Below are 12448 nucleotides of genomic sequence, written 5' to 3'. Positions count from 1 at the left end.
CGGCGCCCAGTCCTCTCAGCCCCGCTGGAGTGGCAGGCACACAGCAAGGCCGGGCCCAACCCCAGGCAGTCCTGGCCACTCCACGCACCTGCCTCCAGAGTCCCCTAGTCCCCTCGTCCCCCAGCCACCCAGGGCTGGCCTGAGGTGCAGGCAAGCCTCAGATGGTGGCTACCCAACCACCCAGGGCAGGCCCGAGGCACAGGTCAGCCTCGGATGGCGACTGCCCAGCCGCTCAGAGCTGCTCGAGGCTCAGGTAACCCGGGCTGTCCGAGGCTTGCACTGATGGCAGTGGCAGCAGTTGCCTTCCCCTGATTGCCAGGTAGCCTCCCGCCCCTGAGGGCTCCCGGACTGTGAGAGAGGGCAGGCCAGGCTGGGGACCCCCCCTCCAGTACATGAATTTTTATGCACCGGGCCTCTAGTCTAAAAGTATAACATTCCTAGAAGAGAACAGGACAAAATCGTAGTGTCTTTATGTTTGAGACGGATTTCTCACACATGGCAAAAAAAGTAGGAACTATAGAAGGAAAAGAATAATCAAACTGTAAAACTTTTTTGTCCTTAAACGTCACTGTTATAGAGCAGCCCTCCCCCCTCACTCCCCATTAGTGCTGTGGTGCAAATAACCGACCATGTTCCAGGAATCGAGTTGGTAATGATCACCACCTGTTCAGAATGAAGGTAAATGAAACAGGTTCAGCCAGGGGTGGGGAACGTCTGGCCTGCAGGCTATATAAGGCCCGAGAAATCATTTGGTCGCTCTGCCAAGGCATTAGGGGCAAGTTAATGAAATGTTTGATCAAAGTTAGCAGGTTAATTTTAAAGTTGATAATTTCGTATGGCCCATGAGTGATGTTCTAAGTATCCAAATGGGCCTTGGCAGAAGGAAAGGTTCCCCACCCCTAATCTAGGCTCTCTTGCGTCCACAGGACCCATCCATGCGTGCCAAGCCCACCCCTAACTGTAGCCCATCCCCTCGCCTACCTGCCACTGCCTGTCAGGCCCCAGCTGGTTACCTGCCTCACCAGGCTTTCCCTGTCTCGCTCTGGTCGCTGAGGCACAGCTGCTTCCTGCCTCCGTCTGGGTTGTGGGCAGCTTCGTCTGCTGAGCAGCAGTGGATGCCGGGTAAACTCTGCTGGGGCAGGAGCCATGGTATCTGCTCCCTCTGGGCTTCCATGATGCCAACATCCCTCCAGAAGGTCTAGGAGAGAGAAGAGCAGGCATGAGAAGGGAACCCAGCCCTGACCTCTAAAAGGTTTGCAAACAACCCAGATACCAGGTGATTGTCTTGTCTGATCGGCTTGGAACTCAATTGTGAAGTTCCATGGGCACCTGTAGAGACGGAGAGGACGATGCTGCAGCCAACGGAGCCACAGGGGCCAGGCCCAGCGCAGCTGTTCCGTGAGGAAACGTGGAACTGAAGAGCTTGGCTGCACCTGCTGCAGAGGAAGCAGGTCTGTTCTAAGACACGGTCAAGAGCAAACGCCAAAAGGGTGTAGAATCCATGGATCTTCAAGGAGCCGCCAGTAGGAGATGGCTCATCAGGTGTCAGGGCTGATCTCCCTACACTTTTAACTCTTCACACGTGTGACTGTAAACCCGCTCAGTGGGAACCGCCACTGCTACCTCTGCCTTCGAAGTGGCTTTTCTCGCCTCCCGCTGTTTGGTTTCTCAACATCCTGCGCCTCGTCTTCCTGGGACCTGGAGGTGCCCGAAGGGGAAAGGTGCCGAGTGGTGCGCCCCCGTCTCTGTCGCTGCCCTTGGCCTAGAATCTTGACCCTCAAGTCCATACCGCCTTGGGGCGCACCAACTCCGTCAGGCAGCTGACTTCGCATTTCATGTAGATTCTCTGCTTGTTCTTGGGGGACGTGTGGGTCTCACACAAGCTGTACTGTCATCGGCAGAAGTGGGAGTTTGTGGGGCTTCTTTACCGGGAGTGGGATGGCTCATAACTTTGGCATTTGCTCATGGATTATTAAGTATTTGTGATCCCATTAGTCTCACTTATGTCCTTTGTGGGTTCTAATTTCCCAGATGTCGGACCTCTCACATGGATCGCGGGGTAAGGAGTGGCCAGGCAGGTCCCCAGGGGGACTGGCACCCAGCAGGGAGCAGCCTGAGTTTCCTTACACTGAGCGCAACTGTGAGTCCTGCCCACCAGGGGGCGCCGTTTCATGCAGAACCTGGGCTCTCCCTGAACACGTGCAGTCTACCGCCCGCCACTAGGCGGCGCCATTAGGCTTCTTCTCTGGATGCAATGGGCAGTGAATCTAAATCACAGTTTCACTTGGATTTGAATTCCTTCAAAACGATGGGCCAGCTGTTCTCTCCTTTATTGTTAATTCTCACCCAAGGATATTATTCCATTGATTTTTAGAGAGAGTGGAGGAGAGAGGGAAAGACAGAGAGAAACATCGATGTGAGAGAAACACATCCATTGGTTGCCTCCTGCACGCACCCCAACCAGGTCCTGGTGCAGGGAGGAGACTGCAACCAACGTATGTGCCCTTGACCAGAACTGAACCCAGGACCCTTCGTTCCGCAGGCCGACACTCTATCCACTGAGCCAACCCGGCCAGGGCCAGCTCTTCTCTTCTTGACCAAAGAGGCCTTTCCACAGCCCCGCCCAGCGGACTTAATGGCTGTGTCTTACGATGTCACACCCACAGAGCAGCAGACGAGAAACTGAGGCCACCAGGAGCCCCGGAAGCTTGAGACACAGATGCCGCTGAGCCTGGGGAAGGCGAGAGCGTGGAGGGCACAGGCCTGGAGGGGCAGCAGGTGACCAGCCTGGTGGTGTGGAAGCACAGGAGGAGGACGCGGAGGAGGAGCCGGGAGGGAGGAAGGTGACTCAGAAGTGCCTTCTCTGAGAGGAAGGTCAGGGTCTGCATGGACGGCTCCTGTCAGGGGATCATCTGATGGAGACCCGGTGCGGGGTCTTGTACAGATGCGATCGTTTAATTCCTGTTATTTTCTTGTAAAGACAGAATAGCCTCCAGGTGCTGACACTCTGACAAGTTAACGGCCTCTCTCCAGCTGACTCAGTCCACATGAGCCCCAGGTGGAAAGGGGGACCCGCACCCCAAATCCTGATGTTGCTGAGTGTTCCCCTGCCCCCTCCCTGCTGCCCGGGAAGGCATCTGGGCCCGCACAGTGGTGGCTGCAGAGACAGGTTCTACCCTGGACCCGGGGAGCCGGGCTCGCTGTCCCCCTTAAGCGACACGGAAATGACCTCCCTGCTACGTAGGCCTCTCCTCTCTGTCACTATCATCCAGTGTCGGAGACCAAGGCTGTCAGGACAGAAACAATGTCCAAAGGAGAGTTAGAGGGAGTGATGTTTCCTTAGCCACAGCCCATAAACGCACTTCCATCGGCCGCCACAGGTCAAAGCCCCCGGCCCCATGGGAATCCACATCACCTGGGCTGAGTCCGCAGCACACACTGAACCTGGGGTTCATGCCTGCCCGTCCTCCTTTGAAATCCCCCCACAAAACCCACCAAATATTAAACACTAAACCACCAAATGGTCTTCAAATCCACAAAGTGATATTGAAGAACAAAGCGGTACAGTCCCCAGTGCGGTGGGCAAAGAAAGTGCCAACACCTGATTAGAAGTGTCTCCATGTGGATGGAGAGCAGGTGGGCACCTGCTGAGACTTCACTGTAGGGGACTGAGGGCCGAGCATGCGCTGGGGAAACTCCTGTAGAGGGAGCAGATTTCTGTGCAAAGGAGGAATGCCGCCGGGGTTGAGGGGGGGGGGGGAGTAGAGGGGGCAGGGATTGAGACTGCAACTCAGGAACCCTGTCCTCCCAGTTCATAGGTCCATGCTCAACAGCTGAGCCAGGCCAGCCGGGCGCCTTTGTTTCATTGCTGACCTGTGGGAAGGACAGAGGACAATGAGCCCCACAGAGCGACTGAGTTCTGGCAAGAGACGGAGACCAGAGCAAGGAAACAACCTCTGAAGCCCAGGCCCCCCCCCCCCCCCCCCCCCCCCCGGCCCCTGGTGTGGGCCCCTCTGCAGCTCAGAGCGCAGAGCAGGAAGCCAGAGCATCGCTGGGTGCAGGAGGCTGGGGCAGGCGCTCTGTGGGAGGGCGAGGCCTGTGCAGCAGCTCACACATGTCCCGGGAGCCTCGGGGCCTGGATCTCGGGGCTCAGTGCACAAGGGCAGGGGAAGAGGCAGTAGCATGGCGTGCGGAGTTGGTCAGGTGGGGCACGTGGCTGATCTGGGCGCCATCAGGGACCTTTCCGTTTTTGATGCTTCTTCTCAAAGCGAAATGCTGTTGATCAATGCGTCTCCTAATGCGCTGAAGGGGGCTGGTTTCCATGTTCTCTATCCATGGCGGGTATCATTTATTGGTCACACAGAGGCCATTGTAGTCATGGCTTCCATCCTCAGGGGCCTAACTGCAAACATGCTTGTCACATGATTGTGGGGATGTGAGAAGAATGAGCCATGTCACTCAATTCCATGCACCCTTAAGAGTATGGATCTAAACTGCCTTGGGATCTATCACTCACATTATTTCAGTCTGGCCAGCGGTTGGGCATCGACTTATGAACCCCGAGGTCACGGTTTCATTCCCGGTCAGGGCACAGGCCCAGGTTGCAGGCTCAATCCCCAGTGGGGGAAGTGCAGGAGGCAGCCGATCAATGATTCTGTCTTATCATGGATGTTTCTATTTCTCTCTCCCTCTCCCTCAGGCTTCCTCTCTGAGATCAATAAAAGTATATTAAAATTACTTTTAATGAGTTGTCAGCCACGGCTAAGAGTCCTTCTTTAATTCCATTGAAAGCAAGGCCAGGGAGGCCCCTGTCATAGAGTTCCACACACGTCACTGACGCTGCTCGTTGGCACGAGAGCTGTACCTGTGGAGTGAATGCCTGCAGGTCTGACATGACGTGTGGGCCTCCGTCGTGTAACACGGAACAGGCTGAGTGTGACGGGGACGGGCCCATGGGCACCGGTGCCTCCAGAGGCTACATAGACGGCACAAGCCCATGGGGACATCACGACCCAGAAGTGATGTCTGAGGCGCCTCCATGACCAGGCACCTGGGGACCAGTTAGAGCCTGAGCGCTGGAGGGGCCTTGGGATCCAAGGGACTCGCGCGTTACCAGCGCCTCCTGCTGAGGACGGGAGTGCAGAGACCCTGAGGGCCTCGGGGACATTATCCCTGTCCCGACCCGCCCCCTCCTGTTCCCTGACTCCAATACCCTGTGAAGGATTATAAAGTCACAATAAGCCCCGTTTAGATGTGACCATTAAACAGTCAAGTGACTGAAAAGTAACCAGCTGGTGGTGCCAGAGAGAAATCCCAATAAAACCACAGCCAAATTCAGACGCCCATTAGCCCTGAGGGTAACCAACACTCCCCTGGCAGAGTCGGTGAGATCACCTGATATTGGCCTTTGGGATGAGGCGGTCTGTTCTGTTCGACTGTCACTCACATTTTTCCATTTTGGTGCATAATTGTAACAGCTGACACTGGCTGCCAGGGACTGCGCCCAGCATTTGTCCTGGATGAACCTACTTGTCCTAACACACATCTGTGCTGTCCCCTTATTTCCAGACGAGGACACCGAGGCAGAGGGGTCAGCACCTGCTGGGGACCCCACAGGAGGGAAGCTCCAGAGCTGAGCTTGAACCCCGGGAGTCTGGCCCTGAAGATGGGCTCTTGCTCACAACCCACTGAGGGGAACGTCCACATTTGAAAGAGAGACCCCAACGGCCTCCAGATTCTCAACAATGTGTGAAGCTGCCGGTTAGGGCTCTGAGGTGGCGGGACTGAAACTGCAACAATCTGAGGATAAGTTGTGCAATAAATGCTCTAATGTTCCTCAGGGGCAAGGTGTGTGTGTGGTGATCTTAGATCCCTCGTCCCGTCTCTGAGGAAATGTTGGTGATTTCATGCTTCAGGGTTTGCCTGCTTCAAGTGTGTGGACGTCAGTGTGTTTTTGTTGCTGCTACAGTTCCTGTCGCCAAGGGGCCACTGTTTCTGTTAGGTCCACAGTGCCAGGTTTGCAGGAAGGATTGCTGTCCCTGGGCTGATCCTGAATTCATCTACAGCATCAACTTTCATCCATTCTAACTATCTTTCTCACTAGATTATCTTAGATTTCTCTGATGGTTGATTATCTTCATACTAGTGGCCCAGTGCATGAAATTCATGCAAATTAAAAGGAAATTAATTAAAGGAAAAATTATAATATTGCTATTTGCCCTTTCTCTATAATAGAAGTGTCAGGAATGAAAGAAAATTGGTAAAGTGCATATGAAAATCCCCCTACTGTCAGAATCTGGGGTGAGCCGCAGGACCCAGAGACAGGTCCACGACCACCCACAGCCACCTCAAAATCGGGCGAGACCCAGAGCCGGCCCGCCCCACGCCCATCAAGCCCTGCATGGCTGGGGGCACAGCCTCAGGTCCTGCGGTCCGGTCCCAAGTCCCTCTTCCCGGGCGCGAGGGTGAGAGGGCATGACAACCAATTCACATATTAGCTCTATATTTTATAGGATTACGACCAACTTATTGATGGCTTTTTATATGCTTTCCCCCTGGTTGGAAGAGAATGTTTTCAACAAGTTGAGAGCCTCTATGTTTACTAGTCTGTATTTCACAGCAGCTTTTAGTTCACAGAAAACTTGAGCAGAAAGTAGAGAGAGCCTGGCCGGGGCATCTCAGTGGTTGAGCGTCACTCTGTGCGCCGATGGGTTGCCAGTTCAATTCCTGGGCAGGTCCCACACCAGCTGCCGCCTGAATGCCCGTCCAGCACGTACAGAGGCGCCCGCTGGGTGCTTCTCATGGCCCTGGTGGGATTAGAACACAAAGAGAAAGTGGAGAGAGGTCCCACCTCCCCCTTCCTTCCGGACACACGGAGCCTCACGGGTCAGCACCGGGCCCGGTGCTGCTGGGACCCCAGGGTCTCAGGTGCTGGGCCGGGTGTGGTGAGAGGGCGTGTAGGTGACAGGAACTGCCCAGCTGTCCTGCCGAGTGGCCGTGCTCCCGTGCACCCCTCCAGCAATGGGGACGCGTTACTGCTGCCCCGCACCCCTGCCAGCACCTGGTGTCGGTCAGTGAGCTTCTCCAAACAGAGAAAGAGGAGAAAGGGCTGAGCAGGTGGAGGAACGAGGTTGGCATCACTGAGAGGACGGGATTGAGTCAGAAACCCAGATGCAAGCAGCTGAGCTAGAACGTCAGTGCCATGTCCCTCCCTTCCGTCTGACAGGTCCCCCCGCCCGACACCGGTCAGAATCCTGTCTGTGCTGCGTGGTCTCAAGCCCGCTGCCCTGTCACCTGCTTCCCACAGCCTGTCTCTGAGTCGTGCGGCCTCCCTGTGCCCCATGGAGCAGCGGCCGACGGTCGGCCCAGGTGGGGGACCAGCCCTGTGGGCGCTTCTCCTGTGGGGCCCGATGACCACAGGGGCCACCTCTGAACCGACAAGTGAAAGCGTCACCAGGACACTTGAGCGTTGATGGATCTGAAGTTGTGAGCATGGCTTTTCCACAGGCGCTCAAGTAGGAAGGTGGCAGTGGGAGGGTGGTCCTCCTCTTGGCTCTGTTTTCTCCGAGGAGGCGGACACCACGGACTTACTCCCTCCACTGCCCAGAGCAGCCCTGGCACAGAGGGCACCATTTTACCCTGAGGGTGCAGCCCAGCCACACTGAGAGCTCGTTCACTCAGGGTCACGCATCTCCCGCAGGAACATGTGCTGACCCTCTTCTCTGTGCCAGGCCCTGGGCTGAGGGAAGAGCAAAGCAGACCCTGTCCACACTGAAGGAGCTGAACCCCAGGGGCTCCCCCCACGGACGGGGCGCACACTGTGACCCTCCCGCCTCAGGCGGTGCCGAGAGAGGCATGCCTGGTGCCAGCAAGTCCCGCTCTGACCAAGTCCCCGGGCTGTGACGCTGATGGATGGCATCAGCCGTCCGTGAGGAAGGGTGGCTGGAAGCCAGGCCTTGTGACCTGCCCCGTCCCCTGTGGCAGGACCAGTGAGGCTCACTGGGTACAAATAGCCCTGGGCTCCCCAGGCTGCTCAGTCCAGCTCCTCAGCGCTCACTGTGTGCTCACCTGAACGCTCAGCCGCAGGAACCATGAAGCTGGCCCTGTCTCTGCTGCTGGTCACTCTGGCCCTTTGCTGCTCTGACGGTGAGTGTCACGTCCACTCAGACACCATCACCGGGAAGGGCCCTTCTCCGGTCCAGATGACTTACATGGGGAGAGGGGACGGTCAGGATCAAACCTTTCCCGCCCCCTGTGGACCAGCCCTCAAAGCCCAGCACTCGGGGTGTCCGATCCCGGGGCTCTGGAACTTCTAGAGAAACCCCCACAGGCCAGTGTGGGCGGTCCCGTGGGAGGCCCCTCTGCCGCCTGGTCTGTGTCCCTGAAGCAGGAGGACAGAGTCACCTTCTCGTGAGTCATGGTCCTGCCCCTGCAGCGCTGTGGCCTGGAACACAGGCTGCATCTCCCCAGGCCTCTCCTCCCTGGATCCCAGCGCCCAGGAGAGAAGCTGGGGCGATGGTGGAGAGGAGGTGGTCCGAGGCCGCCCTGGTCTCACCGACGTCTCCTCCAGGGTCTCTTAGGTGCCAGGTGAGCCCAAGCTGTTGGACTCCTAGGTTCAGACTCAGAGAATGTTCCAGCAGGAGAGGGCTCCGTTCAAGAGGAGCAGTGCCGCCTGAGGCTCAGAGTGGCCAGTGTCCACGTGGCTCTGAGACCCAGAGGCGCTCAGGGGCCCGAAAGGCCCGCTCCTCCTCCAGGGGCCCAGCCAGGACGTGTAGAGCCAGTGTGAGCGCTAGGGCCGCAACTGCCCTTTTCCAGGTGAATGTGGCCAGTGGCCAGCGATGCTGGGCGTGTCCTCACGCCCTCGGGGCTGAGCCAAGTCCTTTGGAGTCTCTTCCATCTGACTTTCTGAACCTGGTCCTCTCTCCCCACCTGACCTGTGACCTGACCCTCCACCTCCCTGCAGAGCGGCTGTCTCCCAGGCGGGAGGGGCCTGGTGGGCACAGTCCCAGCTGCAGGAGCTGGCAGAGGCCTGAGGGTGGGGATGGAGAATCCAGACCCAGAATTGGTTCCTGCAGGTCTCAGCACAACCCACTGGGTGGAAAGTCAGCCCAGTCCCTGCGCCCCCTCCAGGAGGTTTTGTCCTCAGGGCGGAACCAAAGAGCCAGTGGTGGTGTGACCTCAGCATCAGGTGTGACACTCACAGACTTCCTTGGTTCAGCCTGAGCCCTCTCTGTCCCCTGACATGATCCCAGTGTTAGACTGAGCCTCCAAGGGCATCCTCCATCCCTTAGTAGCGTTCCTCCCTCCTCTCCGCATTTACTGTCTCCCTCTGGGCCCTCTGCCAGGCCTGACCCTACCCTTCCCTGGAAAGACTGAGGGCTAGCAGCTCCCTCCCCCAGTAGCCAGACAAAGGCAGGTGTGGCTCTGTTGAGGGGCAAAGCTGAGTCTTTGAAATTCAGGGGCAAAGCAGGGGACTCTTGGGAAGGCCTGGGTTTACTTGACAAAGGGGAAGACTGACCAGGGTTGGTCACCTGTGCTCCATCCGGGCTCCGCTGTGTGCTCTGTGACCTGGCACCAGTGAGGACTTGGGGGAGATGCATTGTCCTTGGAGGAGGCCATCTGGCCCTGGGCTTCCTGTCTAGATCTTGGATCACAGAGGCTTGGGAGAAAGTGACTTTCCTACATCCAATGTGTTTTTATCTCTTCTGCTCCAGCAAATGCAGAAGTCTGTCCAGTTATTGAAAAAGGAGCGAGTAGGTTCATCATGAAGAGGAATCTAGGCTTCAAAGAGACCCTTCTGATGTTGAAAGCACCTAGATCCTTCTACCAGGCTGTGTTGGATGTGAAGCATTGCACAAATAGCATCTCCTATTCCGGCAGAAAAAAAATTAACAACGTTGTGGTAACTCCATTCTCTTTCTGCATAGAGGTTGCTGCTCAGCTGCATGGCCAGGCGGGAGGAGGGTGCTGCTCTGGGGGGCACAGGCGGGGGCAACTGTCCCTCTGCTCACCTCTGAGAGAGGGGCCCGTGACCCGACACCCGCTGGGCCAGCCTCAGGCTGCACAGCCTCTGTAGGCCCCTCCCTGGGCTCCGGGTTCCCCACGTGTCCTGAGGGGGGACAGCCAGGGCCCAGGCGGTGATGGTGAAGGGCCAGACACTGCTGCCTCCCTGCCTGGGAGCGTTCTGGAGGGCGAGGTCCCTCACTGGAGGCAGAAGGCACTGTCCCTGGGGAATAATGCCATGGGGTGGGGGTGCACAGGGGGAGGCAGGAGAGGGAGGGAGATGGCCCTGCCCTGTGAGGAGGGAGCCAGGAAGGGCTCTGGCAGCTTTTGCAGAGCCAGGCCCAGTCCCTGTCCCCTCGCCCCTGTCCCTCCTCAGCCATCAGGCCAGAGGGCAGGCACCCTACCACTTCAGTCCTCTGCAGCCGAGGGTGGAGCTGACCGCCTGGCCTCCCTGTCTCTCTGGGGAAACTAGCATTGGGGGCGGGGGGTCTTAGCTCCTCGATCCTCGAATGAGGTCGGGCTTTAAGCACAAGTCCCCACGCGCAGGGCCTCAGTGTGGACATGTCAGTGCGCCACCAGGTTGCACGTCCCCACTGGGGCTGCAGATCTCTGCAGGCAGATCCTCCTGCGGACTCTCCCTCCACCCTGAGTCCTCTCTGGAGTGAACAGTCCCGTCCTGGGACCTGGGACTCAGTGAAAGCAAATCCCGGGCTCTGGGCCCCCTCGTCCCCCTCCGGCTCCACCAGAAACCCGAGGCCCCTCCTGGGCTCCTCGGCGTCTGCAACCGGCCGTGGCCATGGCTCTTCCCTGATGTGTCTGCTGCTGGGCCTGCACCGGGACCATTGAATCCCCACCTGCACCCTGTCCGCCCGGCGCCCCGCTGGCCTGTGCTGGTTGCAATGCTTCGAGTCTTGGTTGTGAGCACACGCTGTGCCGTGGCATCTCCAGGGGCAGCAGGACTGACGACCCTTTCTCTCTGTGTCTATTCAGGAGGCTATGGTGGACAAGTGCAACAGATAGATTCAACAAACCCCACCTACGAGGGCCCCTGCTTTCAAGGATGCCCTGACCTTCCCTGGAAAATGTAGAGGTTTCAACGTCTTGCTTCAATAAATCATTTGCCCTGCACGTCCCGCCTGTCTTGTTTTATCCCAGTCTCTGGCCGTGGGTGGGGGCATCATGAGGGGGCCTTGGGTGGTGACAACAGTGCCTCACTCTGACCCGATGGGCAGTGACCTGGCGCCTGAGGGCACGGATCACAGAGGAATGTTGGCTCAGGGCCGGGCCAGCGTCTCTGCACAGGCCTCCCAGGCCCAGGCCCTGCATGAGCCACGCGGGCTCCCGCACCTCCGTCCCCGAGGGGCCCCCTCAGCCAGCCGCACACCTGAGAGCTCAGACTCCTTTGCAGCGGCTGCTGCCAGGCCCGCTGTGCACTGTGGTCAGAAGAGTCTGTCCCAGGGGCCAGGACAGGAGGCTGCGGTCTGTCACTCTCTGCCCAGACCCCAGCGTGCTGAGGCCCTGCTGGCTGTGCAAGTCCAGGGGGAAGCTCTTCCTGGCGGCTTCCCGCTGAGAGGCGGATGCAGTCCTTGTCTGGCTGCATGGGCTCCAGGGCCCAACGGAGCTGCCATTGAGCCTTCTTCCTGTGAAATCTCTGCCTCCTCCTCCCCCACATGTGGGATGGCAGAGAGCAGGCCCAGGAAATCCAGGGATGTGGCCCACACTCGGAATCTGTACCTTTATCGCAGCTGCAAAGTCCCCATAGAGAAGAGAGGGAAGTCCAGGGCTTAGGGCATAGAACGTTTGGGGGCTTATGACCCCACTGCAGCTCATCTGACTCCTGACACTTGTGAGCCACCCCGTTTCCCTGCACGGCCCCCTCCCTCGTACAGCCTGTCCTTTCCATCTGCACAGCCATCGTCATCGTCCTGCCCTCGTCCCTCCTGGCTTGTGCCCAAGGCTCCTACCCGGTCCCCTGGGGGTAGACCTGCCCTCCCTGCAATGCGCCTGGGCATCCACACCACAGTGACCTCCCACAGGAAGGGGAACCCGCCCTTCTTCTGCACCTGAGAGCCTAGACCAGTGGTCGGCAAACTCATTAGTCAACAGAGCCAAATATCAACAGTACAACGATTGGAATTTCTTTTGAGAGCCAAATTTTTTAAACTTAAACTATATAGGTAGGTACATTTTATTAACTTAATTAGGGTACTTCTAAGGCTTAGGAAGAGCCACACTTAAGGGGCCAAAGAGCTGAATGTGGCTCGCGAGCTGCAGTTTGCTGACCATGGGCCTAGGCCATGGTTCTCCATGTTGCCAGAAAGAGGACTTCTCATTAGTCCTCAGCGTCTCCCATGATGAAGGGCACACGATGCCCACATGACTGAGAGCATAGCCAATGGGTGCCCATGTTATCAGTGATGCCCCTCGCGGCCACAGTGAGTGTATG

At 57.7% G+C, this 12448-nt stretch overlaps 1 protein-coding gene across 1 annotated transcript; it reads left to right on the top strand.

Moving 5' to 3' along the window:
• The first annotated feature begins 8056 nt into the window (after positions 1 to 8056).
• Positions 8057 to 11130, top strand: LOC139017785 (secretoglobin family 1D member 2-like). The gene is made up of 3 exons (XM_070426391.1): positions 8057 to 8145; positions 9714 to 9901; positions 10993 to 11130. The coding sequence occupies exons 1-3, from the start codon at positions 8091 to 8093 to the stop codon at positions 11020 to 11022; spliced, it is 273 nt and encodes a 90-aa protein (XP_070282492.1). The 5' UTR covers positions 8057 to 8090; the 3' UTR covers positions 11023 to 11130.
• The last annotated feature ends 1318 nt before the right edge of the window (positions 11131 to 12448 follow it).

This window comes from Myotis yumanensis, unplaced genomic scaffold (assembly GCF_028538775.1).
Source record: "Myotis yumanensis isolate MYYU_CA2020_CCGP unplaced genomic scaffold, mMyoYum1.0.hap1 SCAF_10, whole genome shotgun sequence".
In the NCBI taxonomy this organism is placed as follows: domain Eukaryota; kingdom Metazoa; phylum Chordata; class Mammalia; order Chiroptera; family Vespertilionidae; genus Myotis; species Myotis yumanensis.
This window is presented reverse-complemented; position numbering and strand designations above follow the sequence as displayed.

What these genes read in the sequence shown, in the direction of transcription:
- LOC139017785 (XM_070426391.1), top strand. Translation starts at nt 8,091, where the DNA reads ATGAAGCTGGCCCTGTCTCTGCTGCTGGTCACTCTGGCCCTTTGCTGC. An exon ending in GGCCCTTTGCTGCTCTGACG is followed by an intron (nt 8,146 to 9,713) that starts GTGAGTGTCACG and finishes CTTCTGCTCCAG; the next exon opens with CAAATGCAGAAGTCTGTCCA. An exon ending in AAAAAATTAACAACGTTGTG is followed by an intron (nt 9,902 to 10,992) that starts GTAACTCCATTC and finishes GTGTCTATTCAG; the next exon opens with GAGGCTATGGTGGACAAGTG.